General features: G+C 41.2%; 1 protein-coding gene across 1 annotated transcript in view; it reads right to left on the reverse strand.

Moving 5' to 3' along the window:
• SLIT3 (slit guidance ligand 3) overlaps positions 1-21,664 on the reverse strand; it is a 723,236-nt gene that overhangs the window by 639,620 nt on the left and 61,952 nt on the right. Inside the window, exon 3 of the mRNA XM_027979969.2 lies at positions 20,807-20,878. Coding sequence (XP_027835770.1) covers positions 20,807-20,878 — 72 coding nt within the window. The remainder of the gene's footprint in view (positions 1-20,806; positions 20,879-21,664) is intronic.

Below are 21,664 nucleotides of genomic sequence, written 5' to 3' on the forward strand. Positions count from 1 at the left end.
GAGGGAATCAAGCTGGGTTGGGTGACAAAGGCAGGCCAAGAGTCTTGCCTGGGCCTTCTAACAGCTCTGAAAATCTTCACTAGGTCTTTTCTTTCCCCCTACGTCCTTAGTCTTAAAGCTTCCCCCCAGTCTGTCTTGTAATTCTTAAGGAGACAATCGAGAAAATATTCTGAGATGGAAGTTTTGGGTTTAATAAGGAATAATAACATAAACCAATCAAAAATCTGTCAACAGTGGTCTTTCTGTTGTTGGCAGCTTATACCCACACAGACACTGGTTTTTTTTTTTGCTTTTTGTTTTTTTTTTTAAGGACTTAGAGTGATTTAAGTGTTGACACCGCAGGCGATACATTTCACAAAGAAAACTCTGTCCATAATTCTGAGTTAATAACAATGCTCAGGCTTTGATGTTGATACAAATGAGGCCAAATGAAGAAAATGCCATATTCACGGGCAGTTTGAGGGTCTAGCCTATAAATGAGAAGCTCAAGGGACATAACGTGTTAGTGATGGCAGGAAAAGCAGAGGCCTATCTACAAGGAGCAAAATAGTTCTTGCAGTAGTTTCTATATATTTTTTTTCTACACCTATGCATTTAAAAATATAGTCTAATTATTTAATTCATATCTGATTAAATGTGAACTCTAGGTTAGAGCTAAGGGCACCATTTCTGTTTTGCTCTTTGGAAAAACCGAACTAATACCAAGGCAACTCAAGCCCTCAAACGCTGCATGCTGAATTAACATTTCATGGAAGTCAAATTGTTCTCTGGTCTATTTCCTTGTGTGCAAAATGACAAAACTGAATAATACAATATCTCAATCTCCTCCCAGTTTGTAGCTGTGATTTTTTTTTTTTCCCTAGCTCCTGAATTCAGAATAGTCCTGGATTCAAATCTCAAGTATGGCAAGTTACTTTAACTTTCTGAGCTTCAGATATTTTTCCTTTGTGAAAAGGGCATGATTATTTAAAAAAAAATACATTAAAACTTTTCCTTATCAAGAAAATGTTAAAAATACAGAAAAGGAGAAATGTGTTTTGAGCATTCATACACCTATCACTTAAATTCAACAGTTGTTTTCAATTTGCTATATTTGATTCTGTCTGTCTTCTTTACCAAACCATTTCAAATTATCAACATCAGGGCACTGGATCCCTATATACTTCAGCATGCATCCCGCCCCTCCAAATTAAGGAGATCCTCTTAGTAAAATTAATAATTCCCTAACATTAACTGACACCCAGTCCAGTCTCAGATTTCTCCATTTGTCCCCAAATTTTAGTTTATACATTCTTTTCCCTAAGCCAGATTTCAATTAAGAGCCATGTATTTAAAGTTCGATCTTACACACCTGTCTCCAAATTCTTTTTAAAATAATTTTTGAAGTGTAACATATTTATAGGGAAGCGCACAAATCAAAACTGTGTGGCCTGAAGCATTTTCACCATGTGAAGAGATCCATAAAACCTCTACCCAGATCTAGAAACAGAGGATGATATACCTCAGAAACCCCCTAAAGTCTCCTACCATTTACAACCCTTCAAGGAGAAATACTGCCCCAGTTTTTAATACCATAGCTTGCTTTTGCCTGTCCTGAAGATTGCATAAATGGAATCAAGTAATATCTAGTATGTTCTGCTTTTGCCACTCATTCCGTTTCTGAGATTCTTCACGTTGCCCCACGTAGCAGTGGTTTTTCTGTGTTGTTTCCCTTCTCCATCAGTCTGTCCGACGGTATGACTGTATCTCAGTTGACTTTCTTCTTCTCACGTGGGTGAGCATTTCACTTGTCTCCGGTCTGGGGCTACTACAAATAGTGCTGCTATGAATATCCCTATGTATGTCTTTTTGTGGGATGTAAATCCAGGAGTGGGATTACTGGGTCATGGGGCATGTGTATCTCCTGCCGGAGCTGCCAAAGAGTTTTCTGGAGTAATTGTATTGAGTCCCACAGCAGTATATGATGGATGGAGTTTGTCTCACATCATTCTAAGTGTTCCTAACCGTCCTGATGAGTGTGTGATGTACGTCACTGTGGTTTATCTTCCATTTCTCTCAAGACTGATGACACACTGAGCATTTTTTCATGACTGTTGGCCATTCAGACATCATCTTTTTTTTTTTGAAGTACCTGTTTGAAACTCTTAACCACTTTTCTACAGTCATTTTTCCTTTTCTTACCAGTTTGCAGAAATTCTTTATATATTCTCAGTGTAAGTTTGGTCAGTTACGTGCACTGTCAATATCTTTAACCACTCTGACATGTCTTTTTCACTCAGTTGGTGAGGTGTTTTGATGAATAAAAGTTATGTATTGTAATGTAGTCCAAGTTACCTACCTTTTTCCTGTAAATTTAGTGCATTCTGTATCCTGCTTAAGAAGTACCAAAGCCACAAAGACAGCCTACGTGATGCTCTACAAGTGTTATCATTTTACCTTTCATGTATAACTGATTTTTGTGAATGTTATGAGCCAGAGGGCAAGACAATTTGCTTTCCATATCCAATTAATCTATCACGATTTATTACATCATCCATTCCAAGCTGCTCACAGTCCCGTCTTTGTTACAAATCAAGTACCTTCTGTTACCTGGGTTGTCTATCTGTCTTGGCTCTTCTTGGCCAATTGCATTTTCATATAAACTTTAGAATAATTTTCACAATTTCCACAACGTGTTAGCATTGGAACTGCCCTAAATCTATATATCAACTGGGAGAGAACTGTCAGCCCTGAGATATTGAGTTTTCCAATCTATGAACATAATGTATTGCTCTATAAATTTGAGTCATCTTTCATTTTTTCCAGTAATGTTTGCTATTTTCAGTGTTAAGGCCTCACACATCTATCATTAGATTTATTCCTGGGCAGTTGATATTTTTTGATGCTGCTATACACATTATTTTAAAAATTTCTTCATTATTTGTTATTGGTATATAGAAGTTACACTGATTTTTGGTACACTGATATTGTGTCTAGTGACCTGAGGATGTCACTTAGGAATCCTGATAGTTTATCTGCAGATATTTTCATTTTCTATGTATTTAATCATGTCATTTATATTTTTCTATTCTAATCCTTATACCCATTCTTTCTCTTTTCTTCCACCTTTCCTCCTCCTCCTTTTTTTTTAAAGTCATGGCCAGGACCAGGATTTCCAATACAATGTTAAATGGGAGCCATAACAAAAGATGTCTCTCAGAAGGAATGCTTTAAATATTTCACAATTAACTATGATGCTTGATTTAGGATTTTTTTAAAAGAAGTTACATTTTATTCTTATTATTCTAAATATTTTAAAATCATGAATTGGTGTTGAATTTCCTTAAATACTTCTTTCTGCATCTATGGAGATGAAATGACTTTTTTCATCTACTCTGTTAACAGGATGAAATACATTGCTATTTCTGAACTAATAGACATTTACTTCTTGTTCACGTTACAGCCGCATGCATGTCAGCAGGGACTCGGAATTCTTTCACTTTGTGTCTCTGCCTGCTTCAAGTTCTTGGAGTCCTGTCAATTTAGCCAGAATAGAGGAAGAGGGCCAGGACGGAGGGTCACGGAGAGCAGAGCACTTCCATTCTGATTCCATGGAATTCCAAGCTTCAGGGACAAGTCTCCACTCACCTTCCAGGAGTTTGGGAAGTATAGATATATCTGTCCTTATGCCAACACCTCACCGGTCTTTCGGTCGTATGAAACCTGCTCTCTGGGGGATTTCTTAAGAAGGGCTCCATGAAAAACACAATGCCTGAGTTCCGCAATGCTCAAAACAGTTTTCCTGTAGTCGTTACTTTTGGATATGTGTAGGGCCAGGGTTCACATTTTACAAAATTTCTGCTTCACAGTTTATTTCCTTAAAAATTATTCAACTGTATTCTGGCTTTGGTGTCAAAAATATACTAGCAATCTGATTTTTGTTTTCATTATAAGTGTCTAATCAACTGAATGCTCAAAGATTTTTTTCCTATATACCCTGAGATAACTATGATTCAGAAAGGCACACATACCCCAGTGTTCATTGCAGCACTACTTACAACAGCTAGGACACGGAAGCAACCTAGATGTGCACTGACAGATGAATGGGTAAAAAAGACAAGGCACATCCACGCAATGGAATATTACTCACCCATAAAAAGGAACAAATTTGAGTCAGTTGAAGTGAGATGGATGAACCTAGAGCCTGTTATACAGAGTGAAATGAGTCAGAAAGAGAAAAACAAGTATCATATATTAACACACATATATGGAGTCTAGAAAAAATAGAAAAAATCCATTTACAGGGCAGGAATAGAGACACAGACATAGAGAACAGACTTACAGGCACAGTGGTGGAAGGAGGGGGTGGGATGAGTTGAGAGAGAGGTATTGACATATGTACACTGCCATGTGTGAAACAGACAGCAAGTGAAAAGCCACTGTATCGCACAGTGAGCTCGGCCCAGGGGCCACCTAGAGGGATGGGTGGGGGTGGAGGTGGGAGGGAGTCTCGGAAGGGAGGGGATTATATGTGTACTTATGGTTGATTCGGAAGGAATGATGCTAAAGCTGAAGCTCCAGTACTTTGGCCACCTCATGCGAAGAGTTGACTCATTGGAAAGGACTCTGATGCTGGGAGGGATTGGGGGCAGGAGGAGAAGGGGACGACCGAGGATGAGATGTCTGGATGGCATCACTGACTCGATGGACGTGAGTCTGAGTGAACTCCGGGAGCTGGTGATGGACAGGGAGGCCTGGCGTGCTGCGATTAATGTGGTCGCAAAGAGTCGGACACGACTGAGCGACTGAACTGAACTGAACTGAACTGAACTGATGGCTGATTCTAGGTGTTGTACAGCAGGAACCAACACAACATTGTAAAGTAATTATCTTCTAACCAAAAACATATTTAAAAAAAAATAAAATATAATGAATGCAGAATACAAAATAGTTTTATTACTTTGAAACTATATTTAGTTTATATGTAAAGTATATTTAGTTTTAAACCTGCAGGGACTATTTTCCAGGCATTTGGTTTCCTTTCAGTATGTACCTTCAAATCATCTTTTATTTCAAAAAAATGTTCATTACTATCAGCTTAGTTTTGTTTTGCTTCATTGCTCTAGTTTTCTTCCTCAGAGGTTCATATTGTAAGTGTATTAGAACTTCTTTGACTGACTTCTGTATCTATCACTGTTCCTTAAATTCTTTTTACTTCCCTATTTGTTTCTTATTGATTTTAAAAAATACTTCTTTACATTTTCCTTTTCTCTTAAAGTGTTATCCATTACATGCATCTTCTCTTGAATTCCATGTACGTAAGTATTGTTGTTCAGTCGCTCAGTTGTGTCCGACTCTTTGCGACCCCATGGACTGCAGCATGCCAGGCTTCTCTGACCTTCAACATCTGCATGAGTGGATTTTTGGTGTAAAACAGTAAGATTTATCTTGCTCATGAATCTGTAATTCAAGCAGGGTTTGGCATGGTCAACTTGAAAAAAAAAATAAATGTTTTATATTAGAACAGATTTAGGTTTACCTGGTGGCCCAGACAGTAAAAAATCTGCCTCCAGTGCAAGAGAAATGGGTTTAATCCCTGGGTCAGGAAGATCCCCTGGAGAAAGGAATGGCTACCCACTCCAGCGTTCTTGCCTGCATAACTCTAGGATCAGGGGAGCCTGGTGGGCTACAGTCCATGGGGTCAGACACAACTGAGTGACTAACATCTTCACTTTTTTCAAAAGTTTAGAAGGTAGTACAGGGCAATTTCACATACCTCATTTCTAGTTTCCTCTATTATTGACATCTTACATTCATATAGAACATTGGACAAAATAAACTTATACCGATACATTATTATTAACTAAAGTCAAGACTTTAGTAAGAGTCCCTTAGTTTTCACTTCTGTCGTTTTCTTGCTTAGGTGCCATCCAGGTAGCCCCCATTACATTTAGCTGCCATGTACTCATCAGCGCCTTTGGCTGTGAAAGTTTCTGACTTCTTTTTGATGACCTTGACAGCACTGTATTCACATGTGTTCTAGAATAGCCCTCAAGTGAGATTTGTCTGATGTTTTTCTCATTAGACTGGAGTGATGGGTTTCTGAGATGAAAATCACAGATGTAAACTGCTATTTTTATTATATCATATCAAAGACACATACTATCAACATGACATCACTTTTGATATGGACCTCAATCACCTTGCTAAGGGAGTATGTCATATTTCTCACTGTAAAATTACTATTCCCCACCCCTCTCTTCTCATACTTTTTTGAAGGAAGTCACTGTAGCAAGCCCTCACTTAAGAAGTGAAGAGTTACACTCCACCTTCTTGAGGGCAGAAAATCTACATAAATTGCTTAGAATTCTTTTGTGTGGGCAATCTCTCCTCATATGTTCATTTATCCAATCATTTATCTATATTAGTATGAACTCATGGATATTTATTTTACACTTTGGTTATAATCTAATGCTAATTTATTTTATTCGTCAAATTACCCATAGTTCCTGTCCATCTGTATCAACTGAAAGTATCTGTCAACATATTAGGTTGAGCATTCGTTCACACTGATGTCTCCAGCTCGAATCCATTCCTACATGGATCATCACAGCTTTCCGCACTGCTCGTCTATAAACACTCACTGCAACAGTGAGAAACATGCCGCACCGTCCATTGTTTAATTCCAATACACACGTGCCAACCACAAACTGGCACTTGCCCTGGGTGCTTGCCATTGCCCTCCACAAGGATTAAATTATGGGCTGCGGCAGCTGCTGCCCTTCAGCAGCCCAGTAAGGAGTTCAAGGTGGAGAGCAGAAACGAGGTGCTCTGTGCTCAGGGAAAAACTGGCAGAACAGGTCTTCAAACAGTTAGGTATTCTCAGGAGATGATTACATGAGCCCAATCCTTGTATCTCCTCATATCTAGAAAAGCACTAAAATCCTTCACGGTGATGACTGTTTCTCGTGACTAGCAGAAGCTTCATGAGACCGGGGGAAACTTTCTAAAAGATAAATGTGCTTGATTGCATGAATTCCCCCTTTACCAAAATCACATAGATACTGTCCTTCCCCCCATCTCTCTGGAGTAATTTCTCAGAGCCATCTGAGGTGCTGTCCCCTACGCTGCAGTCCTCATATTGTCCCAAAGAAAACTTAGCTCATGACTCTCACATTCTGCATTTTTAAAGTTAACACATTTTTTGTAATGACTCCAGAATTGTTTACCCATACTCCTGTGGGAAATAACTCTGTTGACTAGGGTACAGTTCTTGTGTGCTTTTTTTTTCTTTTTACTGTAGTCTCACAGAGTCCACTCATTTCAAATCTGCTTGTTGTTGTTCAGTGCTAAGCCATGTCCAACTGTTTGTGAGCCCATGAACTGCAGCGCACCAGGCTTCCCTGTCCTTTTCTGTCTTCCAGAGTTTGTTCAAACTCATGTCCATTGAGTCCGTGAGGCCATTCAACCATCTCACCTTCTGTTGCCCCCTTTTCCTGCCTTCAATCTTTCCCAGCATCAGAGTATTTTGCAGTGAGTCAGCTCTTCCCATCAGGTGGCCAAAATATTGGAGTTTCAGCAATAGTCCTTCCAGTGAATATTCAGGATTTATTTCCTTTACGATTGACTGGTCCTTAGAAAAGGCAGAAGAACCACAGATCACATAGCCAACATCTGTTGGATCATAGAAAAAGTAAGGGGGTTAAAAAAAAAAGTCTACTTCTGCTTCACTGACTATGCGAAAGCCTCTGTGTAGATCACAACAAACTGAGGAAAATGTATTTGTGTCAGCACCTTTCCCCCCATCACGTTCAGTGAGGCTGACTCACACATTCATCACAGTGCGTACCCTATTGTGGGATCCTGCAATTTCCTAAATGATATTTTTAATTTGCAGGCATTAAGGTTCACTCATTTGCTTAGATTTATTTGGCTCTGCCGGGTCTTAGTTGTGACATGGTATGTGGGATTTTCCGTCTTCATTGCAGCATGCAAGATCTTTAATCACAGCATGTGAACTCTTAGTTGCAACATGTGGAATCTAGTTCCCCGACCAGGGATTGAACCTAGGCCCCTGCATTGGGGAAAGACGTCTTAGCCACTGGACCACCAGGGAAGTCCCACGGTTCACTCTCTGTGCTCTCACATTCTATGGGTTTTGATCAATGCCTATGTCATGCATCCACCGTCTCAGGGTCACACAGCATAGTTTCCCCATCCGCAGTCCCCACTCTCCCATGCTTCACCTATTCAACCCTCCACCCTCTCCTTAAGCCCCTAGCAACCACTGATATGGATTGCAAGATACAATCGTGTTTAACTTTTTAAGAAACTGTTAAACTGTCCTCCAAAGTGACTGTACCATTCTGCTTTACCACCAGTAATACCCAAGAGTCTCTCGTGCAGTGATTAGCAGTGTCGTTTCCAGCACTGTGGCCATTCTAGCAGGCGTGCAGTGGTACATCACTGTCTAACATACTTTGGCCACCCCATGCAAAGAGCTGACTCATTGGAAAAGACTCGGATGCTGGGACGGATTGGGGGCAGGAGGAGAAGGGGATGACAGAGGATGAGATGGCTGGATGGCATCAACTGACTCGATGGACGCGAGTCTGGGTGAACTCTGGGAGTTGGGGATGGCCAGGGAAGCCTGGCGTGCTGCGATTCATGATGTCAAAAAGAGTTGGACACGACTGAGCGACTGAACTGACTGAACTGAATGAAAAACGAATGTTCAGGATGTTTTAACTGCTTATTTTTCATCTGCATATCTTTGGTACAATGGCTCTTCAGATCTTTTGGTCAACCTTTCATTTTGGTGGGTAGGAATGTGTTTTCTTACTGCTGAGTTTTGAAAGTTCTTTGTATGTTCCGTATGTTGTTGCTGTTGTTTAATTGCTAAGTCATATCCAACTCTTTGGGACCCAGTGGACTGTAGCCCACCAGGCTCCTCTGTCCATGGAGTTCTCCAGGCAATAATACTGGAGTGGGTTGCCATGTCCTCCTCCAGAGGATCTTCCTGACCCAGGGATCAAACCTGCATCTCCTGCAGCTCTTGCACTGGCAGGCAGAATGTCTACCACTTAGCCACCAGGGAAGCTCTTTATATTCTGCACACAAGTCCTTAATTAAGATACAAGCTTTGCAAAAATTTTCTCCCAGTCTGTGATTCATCTCTTCATTTTTGTAATAATTCCTTTCGCAGAGCAGAAGTTTTTAATTTTAAAAATGTTCAACTGATCAATCTTTTTCTTACATGTATTATATTGAAAAATTCATCCTCAAACCCAAGTCATGTAGATGTTTTCTCTCCTGTCTTCTTCTAGAAGGTGTATGATTTTACATTTAGGTCTATGATCCATTGTGAATTAATGTTGCATAAGATATAAGGTTTCTGTCTATGTTCCATTTTCTGCATATAAACATCGAATTGTCCCAGCACCATTTGTTGAAAAGACTATTTTTTTCTCCTCTGTCTTTGCACCTTTGTCAAAAATCATCTATTTTTGAATGGGTCTATTTCTGGGCTACGTATTCTGTTTCATTAATTTATACATCTAATATTTCACAAGTACCATGCTGTCTTGATTAGTGAAGCTTTATAGTAAGTCTTGAAATTGGATAGTGTAATTCTTCCAAGTTTGTTCTTCTTCAGTACTGGCAGTATTTACTTTGAAATGACTTATTTTATTTCTAAATCGTTTCTTGAGTTCATTGCCCTTCCTTTCAAATCCTACTCTAATCTTCTAAGTTTTAACAATTCAGATTTATGTTGTTCTTTTACAGTTTATAAGATCTTAAATTTGTGCAGCTAGTTTTGAACTATTTCCTATTACAGTTTTCATCTGTTTGGTGGGTACCTCATTCTCGCATGTTTTCACTGTTTCTAAAGAGATTATTATGTTTCTTATTCTTCAGTTTTCTTATAAAAATTTTTGTATGAGCTTCAATCATAATCCTCTTGGTTGCTTACTTCTTACATGAAAGAAATTCCCTGTAGTTTTATGAAGGATAGGTGGGAAGTGATAGCTTTTTAGCTTTAAGAGTCTAGAGAGCTCATTTTCGGGTTTTTTGGTTGCTGTTTGTTTGTGTGTCTGTGTTTTTGGTTTTTGTTTGTTTTTGTTTTGTTAAACTAATGAAAAACATGGCCTTGTATTTTCTAAGATCTGCCTCTTCTGGTGATTTCTAACACTTTCATCACAAAGGTCTCTTTTCATTTCTGCTTTTGCTCCTGTTCTGACTGACTACTCCCAAAAGTTTCTTATCAACGTTAGGCCCTTCTTTGGAAAACAGCCTTGTATTTATTAGTTTAAAGAGTTTTTAGGACCCAGAATACTCCAAGTACTATCACATCATGATTCCTTTGTACTTATCACGAATTGGATTTAATCAAACTTCCTTCTAAATTGGCAATTTTTCTCAGTTTGATCTGGAAAAGGTCAGTTTTCATTCCAATCCCTAAGAAACGCAATGCCAAAGAATGTTCAAACTATCGCACAATTGCACTCATCTCACACACTAGTAAAGTAATGCTCAAAATTCTCCAAGCTAGGCTTCAACAATACATGAACTGTGAACTTCCAGATGTTCAAGCTGGTTAAAGAAAAGGCAGAGGAACCAGAGATCAAATTGCCAACATCTGCTGGATCACTGAAAAAGCAAGAGAGTTCCAGAAAAACATCTATTTCTGCTTTATTCACTATGCCAAAGCCTTTGACTGTGTGGATCACAACACACTGTGGAAAATTCTTATAGAGATGGGTCTGGTAAGACTACCTGACCTGCCTCTTGAGAAACCTGTATGCAGGTCAGGAAGCAACAGTTAGAACTGGACATGGAACAACAGACTGGTTCCAAATAGGAAAAGGAGTACATCAAGGCTGTATATTGTCACCCTGCTTATTTAACTTATATGCAGGGTACATCATGAGAAATGCTGGGCTGGAGGAAGCATAAACTGGAATAAAGATTGCTGGGAGAAGTATCAATAACCCCAGATATGCAGATGACACTACCCTTACGGCAGAAAGTGAAGAAGAACTAAAGAGCTTCTTGATGAAAGTGAAAGAGGAGAGTGAAAAAGTTGGCTTAAAGCTCAACATTGAGAAAACAAAGATCATGGCATCCAGTCCCATCATTTCATGGCAAATAGATGGGGAAACAGTGGAAACAGTGGCAGACTTTATTTTGGGGGGCTCTAAATCACTAGATGGTGACTGCAGCCATGAAATTAACAGACACTTATTCCTTGGAAGAAAAGTTATGACCAACCCAGACAACATATTAAAAAGCAGAGACATTGCTTTGCCAACAAGAGTCCATCTAGTCAAGGCTATGGTTTTTCCAATAGTCATGTATGGATGTGAGAGTTGGACTATAAAGAAAGCTGAGCACTGAAGAATTGATGCTTTTGAACTGTGGTGTTGGAGAAAACTTGAGAGTCCCTTGGACTGCAAGGAGATCCAACCAGTCCATCCTAACGGAAATCGGTCCTGACTATTCATTGGAAGGACTGATGTTGAAGCTGGAAGCTCCAATACTTTGGCCACCTGATGCAAAGAGCTGACATTTGAAAAGACCCTGATGCTGGGAAAGGTTGTAGGTGAGAGAAGGGGATGACAGAGGATGAGATGGTTGGATGGCATCACCAACTCAATGGACATGAGTTTGAATAAACTCCAGGAGTTGGTGATGGACAGGGAGGCCTGGTGTGCTGCAGTCCATGGGGTCACAAAGAGTCAGACACGATGGAGCGACTGAACTGAATTGAACTTAGTTTGATCACTGTGTTTTCCAGTGAGTATGTATTGGTAATTTTAGGAATCTCCTGTTCTCAAGTTCTTCTTTCTACTTTCTCCCACACAGATGAGACAACACAACAGTATTATAACCATCAACTGTGCCACTACCGCCCAACTGTCCCTAGGGAGGTGGGTGTTTACTGGGATATTTTGTCAACAAGTTTTATTGTAGATGTTGTCTGTGTGTCTTTGCTTTTGCTATCCTAGTTGTTCAGCATGTTTTGAAGGGAGGAATGTTCAAAGGTTTAACTAACCTTGCCTTCCTTGAATAAGCCAAACTTGGCTATAATATAGCCTTTTGGGGTATTGCCAAATTCATTTTGCTAATATTTTGTTAGGAAATTCAAATAGATACTCATGAAATATGCTGTATGCAATCCATACTTTTATTTTCTCTTGAAATGCTTTGTTGGGTTTTGCTATAAAGGTTATGCTCTCCAAATGACTAAAGTTGATTTTCTTTATAGAATAGGTTTATGTTGAATTGATACTATTTATTTCTTAAAACTTTGGTACAATTTACTGATGAAGCCATCTGAGCTTAGACAGTTCTTAGGGAAATATTTAGATTACATTAAAGGCTTATTTCATTTAATTAAATGCTGGGAGGCTAATTACTTTACAATATTGTATTGGTTTTGCCACACAGCAACATGAATCCGCCACGGGTGTACACGTGTTCCCCATCCTGAACCCCCCTCCCACCTCCCTTCCTGTACCATCCCTCCGGGTCATCCCAGTGCACCACCCCCAAGCATCGTGTATCGAACCTGGACTGGCGATTCATTTCTTATATGATATTATACATGTTTCAGTGCCATTCCCCCAAATCATCCCACCTTCTCCCTCTCCCACAGAGTCCAAAAGAATGTTCTATACATCTGTGTCTCCTTTGCTGTCTCACATACAGGGTTATCGTTACCATCTCTCTAAATTCCATATATATGCATTAGAGGTGGATGAAACTGGAGCCTATTATACAGAGTGAAGTAAGCCAGAAAGAAAAACACCAGTACAGTATATTTCATTTAATTTAAAATAAAAGTTTAATTAGATTTAGGATTATATATATATCCTACTTCTTGTTTTAGTTTTTAATTCCACCTGACCTGCCTCCTGAGAAACCTATATGCAGGGCAGGAAGAAGCAACAGTTAGAACTGGACATGGAACAACAGACTGGTTCCAAATAGGAAAAGGAGCATGTCAAGGCTGTATATTGTCACCCTGCTTATTTAACTTCTATGCAGAGTACATCATGAGAAACGCTGGGCTGGAAGAAACACAAGCTGAAATCAAGATTTCCAGGAGAAATATCAATAACCTCAGATATGCAGATGATACCACCCTTACGGCAGAAAGTGAAGAGGAACTAAAAAGCCTCTTGATGCAAGTGAAAGAAGAGAGTGAAAAAGTTGGCTTAAAGCTCAACATTCAGAAAATGAAGATTATGGCATCCGGTCCCATCACTTCATGGGAAATAGATGGGGAAACAGTGGAAACAGTGTCAGACTTTATTTTTTGGGGCTGCAAAATCACTGCAGATGGTGACTGCAGCCATGAAATTAAAAGACGCTTACTCCTTGAAAGAAAAGTTATGACCAATCTAGATAGGATATTCAAAGGCAGAGACATTACTTTGCCAACAAAGATCCGTCTAGTCAAGGCTATGGTTCTTCCAGTGGTCCTATATGGATGCGAGAGTTGGACTGTGAAGAAAGCTGAGTGCCGAAGAATTGATGCTTTTGAACTGTGGTGTTGGAGAAAACTCTTGAGAGTCCCCTGGACTGTAAGGAGATCCAACCAGTCCATTCTGAAGGAGATTAGTCCTGGGTGTTCTCTGGAGGGAATGATGCGAAAGCTGAAACTCCAGTACTTTGGCCACCTCATGCGAAGAGTTGACTCACTGGAAAAGACTCTGATGCTGCAAGGGATTGGGGGCAGGAGGAGAAGGGAACGACAGAGGATGAGATGGCTGGATGGCATCACCGACTCGATGGACATGAGTCTGAGTGAACTCCGGGAGTTGGTGATGGACAGGGAGGCCTGGCGTGCTGTGATTCATGGGGTCGCAGAGAGTTGGACACAACTTAGTGACTGAACTGAACTGAATCTTTAAAATCCTTGAAATAAAGGTCTTCAAAATTTGCTCTTACTATCATTTTAGTCTTTGAAAATCCATACTTATGTCCCTCATTTTATCCTGCATATCAGTAATTTAATCTTCCTTGTTTTTTGCTTTCTAATAAGCCTTGCTGGCTTTTATAATTTTTTCAAGAGTGAAAGGTCGATTTTTCAAAGGCTTCTGTTTCACATGCTTCTGCTATTACTCGTTTCCCTCGTTCCGCTTTCTCTAGTTCCTTGCGTGTGCTCACAGTCGCGCAGTCGTATCCAACTCTTTGTGACCCCATGGACTGTAGCCCACCAGGCTTCTCCGTCCATGGAACTGTCTAGGCAGGAATACTGGAGTGGCTTGCCATTTCCTATTCCAGGGCATCTTCCCAACCTAGGGATCAAACCTGTGTCTCTCTGCATTTCCTGCACTGGCAGGCAGATTCTTTACCACAGTGAAAGGGAGATGCTCCTTACATCTTAATAAAGATATTTTAATAAAGAGTTTAATCTTACTTCACTTAAAATAGGTACTATACGTAAATCAAATAATATGCTTAAAGGCTATAATTTTCCTTTAGGCATGACTTTAGCTGCAATCCATACTTTGTGATGTGCTGGATGTTTATTAACATTCTAAAAAATATATCCAATTTCCATCGTGAAATGTTTTTTGACTCACAGATTATTTACAGGAGTATCATTCAGTTTCTAAATATTTTGAAATTTTCTACTTACTGTTTTTTTGTTGTTGTTGTTGATTTCTGAATCTCTACTGTGGTCAGAGAAAATGCTCCTTATGATTTTAATATTTTGATAATTGTTGAGACCTGCTTTCCAGACCAGTATTTCATAAAAGTTCTACACAAATCTGAATAAATGGCTATTCTACACTTCCTGGTTGGATTGTTCTCTTTGTTTCAAGTAGGTCAGGTTTGTAAACCTTGTCATTAAAATATTCTATACTGTTACTAATAATTTTCTCTGCCTGTTCATCAATTAAAGGACCTTATCTTAAATGATTAGAAACCTGTCTCTTTCTCCACTTAGTTTTGTCAATATTTGTTTTCTGTATGTTCAGAATATGGTTTTAATATACACTATATATAGAACAACAGACTGGTTCAAAATTGGGAAAGGAGTACATCAAGGCTGTGTATTGTCACCCTGCTTATTTAACTTATATGCAGAGGACATCATGCGAAACGCCGGGCTGGATGAAGCACAGCTAGAATCAAGATTGCCAGGAGAAATATCAACAACTTCAGACAAAGCAGAAAGCAAAGAGGACCTAAAGAGCCTCTTGATGAAGGTATAAGAGGAGAGTGAAAAAGCTGGCTTAAAACTCAACATTCATAAAACTAAGATCATGGCATCCAGTCCCATCACTTCATGGCAAATAGATGGGGGAAAAAGTGGAAACAGTGACAGACGTTATTGTCCTGGACTCCAAAATCACTGTGGATGGTGACTGCAGTCACAAAATTAAAAGACGCTTGCTCCTTGAAAGAAAAGTTATGACCAACCTGCTGCTGCTGCTGCTAAGTCGCGTCAGTCATGTCCGACTCTGTGCGACCCCATAGACGGCAGCCCACCAGGCTCTGCCATCCCTGGGATTCTCCAGGCAAGAACACTGGAGTGGGTTGCCATTTCCTTCTCCAATGCATGAAAGTGAAGTCGCTCAGTCGTGTCCGACTCTTCATGACCCCATGAACTGCAGCCTACCAGGCTCCTCCATCCATGGGATTTTCCAGGCAAGAGTACTGGAGTGGGCTGCCATTGCCTTCTCCGGACCAACCTAGACAGCATATTAAAAAGCAGAGATATCACTTTGCCTACCAAGGTCTATATAAGTCAAAGCTACAGCTTTTCTAGTAGTCAGGTATGGATGTGAGAGTTGGACCACAAAGAAGGCTGAGCACCAAAGAATGGATGCTTTTGAACTGTGGTGCTGGAGAGGACTCTTCAGAGTCTCTTGGACAGCAAGATCAAACCAGTCCATCCTAAAGGAAATCAGTCCTGAATATTCATTGGAAGGACTGATGCTGGAGCTGCAACACTTTGGCCACCTGATGCAGAGAGCCGACTGACTGGAAAAGACCCTGATGCTGGGAGAGATTGACAGCAAGAGGAGGACAAGGTGACAGATGATGAGGTGGTTGGATGGCCTCACTGACCCACTGGGCATGAGTGTGAGCAAATTCCAGGAGATAGTGAAGGACAGGGAAGTCCGGCTTGCTATAGTTCATGGGGTCACAAAGAAGTCGAACACAACTTGGAAACTGACAACAACTAATACATGTATGTGTACTACACAGAACAGTATGTCCAGTGCAGACTTGCTGTGCCTTCCTGATTGATTTACTCCTTCATCGTTATGAAACACCCCTCTTTACCTCCACTAATGTTTCTTGTTTCCAAGTTCATTTTATCTGTGTTAGCTTTGCTACATCAACCTTCTACTGGTTAGTGTCTCCAGTGTCACCGTCTATCCTCTTCTCTCTCTTTCCGCCTAATGTTCCTCTTTTATAAGAATCATATAATATTGTTTTCTTTCAATCCACCCTGACAATCTGTGTCTTTTAAAGTATTAATCATTGTCATACAAAATAATCATGATATATTTGTATTTAAATACATCATCTTAATATGTTTTTTTGTCTCATTTTATTCTGTGTTCCTTTTTCTTTCCCTTTATCCCTTATTTGAATTAGCCACATTTTTTGATATCATTTATCCCCCTACTAAGTTGTATTTTTTTATTATCCTTTTTAATAGCTATCTTACAGATTATAATATGCATCGTTCATTTAATAAAGCAATAAACATCAGCACCACTATCACTTTCTGCATAATTCAAAGATCTTCAAACACTTAAACTCCATTGACCTTCCCAATTTTTGTACTACTTTTTCTACCCTAAGCTTCTTCTAACGCAGAACAGTCAGATCCCATCTCCTTCATAACACTGACTTTTTGAACAGATCAGGGCAGTTATCTTGTAGAATGTTCACAGGATTTACTTGTTTTCTCCTGGGTTTATTTAAAAACCTGCTCCCCTATCCTGTATACTTCCTCACAATCAGAAGCAAGCTCTAGCTGTTAGATTTACAGTAAGCATATTTAGTCAGTGCTTGGAAGTTTATATTTTGACACATCAGGAATGTGACCATTCTAGCCTCATAATGTTACATGGATTAAATGAGATGGTCTATATCATTACTAAAATGGCATCTGATGCATAACAGTGAAAGAAGAGAGATTCTCAACCTCAGCACTAGCAACATTTTGGGCTGGGTAATTCTTTGTTCTGGGAGCATTGGAGGATGTTCAGCAGAACTCCTGACTTCTACTCATTATATGTCATCAGCATCCTGCAGCTGTAATAAGGAAAGACGTCTCCAGATATCGCCAAGGGTCCTCTGGTGGGAAAAACTGGTCCCAGTTCAAAACCACTGTATTTGCTAAGTAAGCACTACAAGTGCTTACTATTAGTATCATGCTTTGCACAAGGCTTTGAGAGTAACAGTTAGATGGGATGCAGTTCCTCATTCGACATACTCATAGTTCTGGGGATAGACAATCAGGCAAATAAGAAATTAAAATACGGCATAAAGGCTATGATATGGACCAACATGTGTAGTCATGAGGGAAGGAGCACCTCACTCATTCTGGGGCAAGGGTCCTTTCATGGAGAAAGAGAGAATTGCTCTCAGCAGAGACCTGAAGCATAGAATTCTCTCCCTTTCCCCTGTAATCTCTGAAAGAGATTACACCAATAATGACCATCTCAAATGAAAATTAACATTACAAAAATGTTACAGTGTTCAGCCTCGTTTTTAGAGTATGATCAATAAAGATTATTCTACTACAAAATACAGAGACAGAGGTAAATTAAGCCAGCAGTTGGGAAGATCCCCTGGAGAAGGGGATGGAAATCCACTTCAGTGGATTCCAAGTATTCTTGTGGGAAAATCCCATGGACACCAGAGGAGCCTGGTGGGCTACAGCCCATTAGCTCACAAAGAGGTGGACATGACTGAGCAACTAACACTTCACTTGCACTTTCTTTCACAGCCTAGGGATGCAAAGGCACAAGCAGCCATCCACCTCTTCTGTTATTAACAGCAAATACACTGGGGGCAGACTGGACATCCCAAACCCGATAATCACTAGTCAAGACCCACTAGCCATCTCTCTCTCTCTCACACACACCCCCCGATGCTGAAAGGCTTTCAGTGAGGGCGCTGCCCAGCTGTGCACACTAGTCCGGCTGCCTCTACTTCCACTGTTCTCCCTGACCAAGCGTTCTTCCACTCACTTGCAACAGAAGTCAGAGATGATCTGGCTGTTCGCTAAGCCTGTTTCCTCTACTCACAGCACATATAGCTCAACAGTTTTCTCAGCCTCCCCTGTGGCCATATGGCTGAGTTTCAACGCAAGGCATCTAACAGCAGAAGTAATATGTAGTCCTTCCCGTTCTTTCCCATGTAAACCTCCCACTCGCAGTCCTTCCTACCACTTTCCTGTCCAGTGGCTGGATGCAGACGAATAATGGTACCTCAGAAGCCAAGACTTAGAGACGGCAGAGTGGAGAAGCAGAAGCAGTCCCTGTCTCGAAGCCTCCCCTTGGAGGAGAAAAGCCCAGCAACCAGGAATGCCCACACTGGGTTTTCTATGAATAAGAACTAAACTTCCACCCTGTAAAGCCATAAAATTTGAGTGTTTATCTGGTACAACAGCTAGATGACCTTCCTAATACAGCAGAGGAGAGAAACAGCCAGGTTTACCCTACAACCGTAATCCTCTCAGTCCCCCAGACATGCAAGATATTTCAGCCACACTCACCAAGCCAAAGAAAAGTGCCTTTCTCTAGACTATTGCACTGATATTCCCCAGAGTTCAGTGGGTATGTGAGAGGCTGTTTGCAGGGCCACTGCTAAAGATCACACTTCATCTCATGTCCGCAGCACAGAAATAGGAAAGGACGTGGGCTTTGATGTCAGACAGATGTGGCTTCGAATCTGGCTCCCCCTCGCAATCCTCTGGCTTCATCTCCCTCAGCCTCTGTTTCTTCATCTACAAAATGAGGGTAATCACACCTCACCTCACAGGAATTTTGTGGGGATAAAATAACAGATAGTATGTAATATACCGGCCCAATTCCCAGCATGTCCAAAGTGCTCAATTAGTTCCTTCCCAGCAACCATGATATTAATGAATTGGGAATTTATTTACACTTCTAATCAGCAAGAAGTGGCCTCATGACAAAGGATTTTGCATTTATTCATCCACGTAAATGTTGAGTATTTCATACAAAGGAAGCAAGTTCAACAGATATTTAATTTTTTTCCTTGGTCTAAATAAGGAGAAGAGTTAAAATTTTAAGAAATGAAGCCCTGGTGGCTAAGACAGTAGAGAATTTGTCTGAAATGCGGGAGACCTGCGTTTGATCCATGGGTCAGGAAGATGCCCTGGAGAAGGGAATGGCAACTCATGCCACTATTCTTGCCAGGAGAATTCTATGGACAGAAGAGGTGGTGAGCTACAGTCTGTGGGGTCACAAAGAGTTGGACACAACTGAGCAACTAACGCTGTCACTGTCAAAGGTATAAACAGCGGCAACATTCTTTTTTTTTTATCTATTTTCCCTTGTAAGAAATTAATGTCCTATTTTCAAACCAACAACAGTGGAACATATGTTGACCTTTGACCTGGAACGAAAAACGATGAATGAGACAGTTCATACCACAGAGTTGGGAGTAAGGATTTTGCTGGGTAATATCACTTCCCTTTCTCAGGTCACCCCAGATAGAATGACTCCAAGAGAAAAGAAGGCAAATGACAAAGCTGGAGAATCCCAGGGACGGCAGAGCCTGGTGGGCTGCCGTCTATGGGGTCGCACAGAGTCGGACACGACTGAAGCGACTTAGCAGCAGCAACCAGTCGTTGGCAGGCCCACCGCTATAGATAAGACAGGTAAATCTGGGAAGATCCTTCCAGGTCAGTTGGAGGAGCAGTGCGCTGCTACAGCCTCGGCCCCTGAATGAAGAAGGAGGCTGAAATACCAGGTCAACCAGGATACAGAACGAAGCATGGAAAGAGCCGCCCACCAGCGTGACTAAGTGCTCTTGGGGACAATCGCCTCTCCAACGGCACAAAGCAAATATCCAGATGCTATGAGCTGCCGGATGTGATTAACTGAGGAAAGGTGATGCTGCCCACTCAGCTATCTGAGGAGACTCCTCATCATGGTGACCCAAGAGTTTTCTGCAAAAGCATTAACAGAACAAATGGGGGCTCCATCCATCTCCCGTCTCCACTCCCTTCTATTCTCTCCCTCTGCCAGAGTCAGAACGGTGAGCTATTTTTAAACCACTGGCAACACAATCTCTCCTGGAAGTATGGGGGCTTCCTGACGTGGGCTGATGCTCCCTCAGAGGAGATGCAGGCCCCCCTGCCTGTCCGTCTTCTCCCAGGACAGTGGGACAGAGGGGCCTGAAGAGGAAGCCTGCCTCCCTGCACAGGAATAGGGAGCATCTGATGCTGGTTTCCATGGCAGGGATAACCAACTGCGGTTATCCCACACATACATTCAACGAACTTCTTCACCCACAAGGGGGAAGGCTGAGGCTTGGGCAAGAACCAGCCCCACGCACAGCTACCCAGAGACAGCTCAAGGCCGGGAGGCAGAAAAACAAGCTCCAGATGCCAATTCTAGCATCTTTTAAAGAAAAAAAAGATTAAGTGGATCTCAGTGTCTCTTTAACAGGCATCCAATATGCTCTAAATATAATAGCAAACATTTTATTAAACATTGGAGCTTCTTTTTTTTTTTTTTCCTTAGAGAGGCCACAATGAAGCCAATTTACCAACAAATAAAGCTTTTCAAGAAAGGGGGCTGTGTGTACTTACAATCGCTCCAGCTGCTTCAGATCCTGGAAGGCACCTCTCTCGATGACGCTGACCTGGTTGTCTTCCAGATGCCTGGAACCAAAGAGGTAGCAATGGTCAAGGAAGAACAAGGCTCACGGGTTCGCGTACTCGGCTTAGGGCCATGCGGGCTTGGTCACTCAGCCCCTCCCGTGACCCTCTGAGGCCCACCCCTCCCCCACAGCCGGGATCAGTCTGGTGGGACAAGATCCTGCACATCCCAGCTTGGTGCCACGGTAACCAGGGTTTCGCCGCCTGCACACTTCTACCTGACAGATTGGTTTCCATGCCTCTATTTTAAGAATGTTCTCAGCAAATGTCCTCCCCCCTCTAAGCACTGCAGGATGTCGCACAGAAAAAGAAGAGGTAAAAGCTGCTTCTTATAAAAAAATAAAACCACACATATATTCGGCATCTCTTCCCTTGGAGCTCCCTCCTCCGAAGAGTCAAAAATACTTCATTGAAAGGGCTTTCTCTGCTCATTCCGTCTCTGGGTCACCTCGAAGAAAGGCTGAAGCTACTGTCGGGTGTGCCTGCCTGTGCCAGGAAGCCCACATGCCCCGGGCCTGTCTGCTTCCAACGTGAAGGTGATGGTCACAAAAGCTAGGTCTCCCCAGTCATGAAATCTACCCATCTCCAAAGTCCTTCAGGCAGATGATTAAAAGTTTGATTCATGCATGTGGCATATCCTGAGAACTGAATGTACAATGGAACATTTGTTCCCCTAAACTTAAAAAAAAAAAAAAAAAAAAAAGGCAGCTTAAAATGAATTAGCTTAACAGTAGGGAAGAGAAGAGGTGAGGCTGCCTGGTTTCCATCCAGGGCTGCCCCTGGTGGTCG

Source organism: Ovis aries, chromosome 16, assembly GCF_016772045.2.
Source record: "Ovis aries strain OAR_USU_Benz2616 breed Rambouillet chromosome 16, ARS-UI_Ramb_v3.0, whole genome shotgun sequence".
Classification (NCBI taxonomy): domain Eukaryota; kingdom Metazoa; phylum Chordata; class Mammalia; order Artiodactyla; family Bovidae; genus Ovis; species Ovis aries.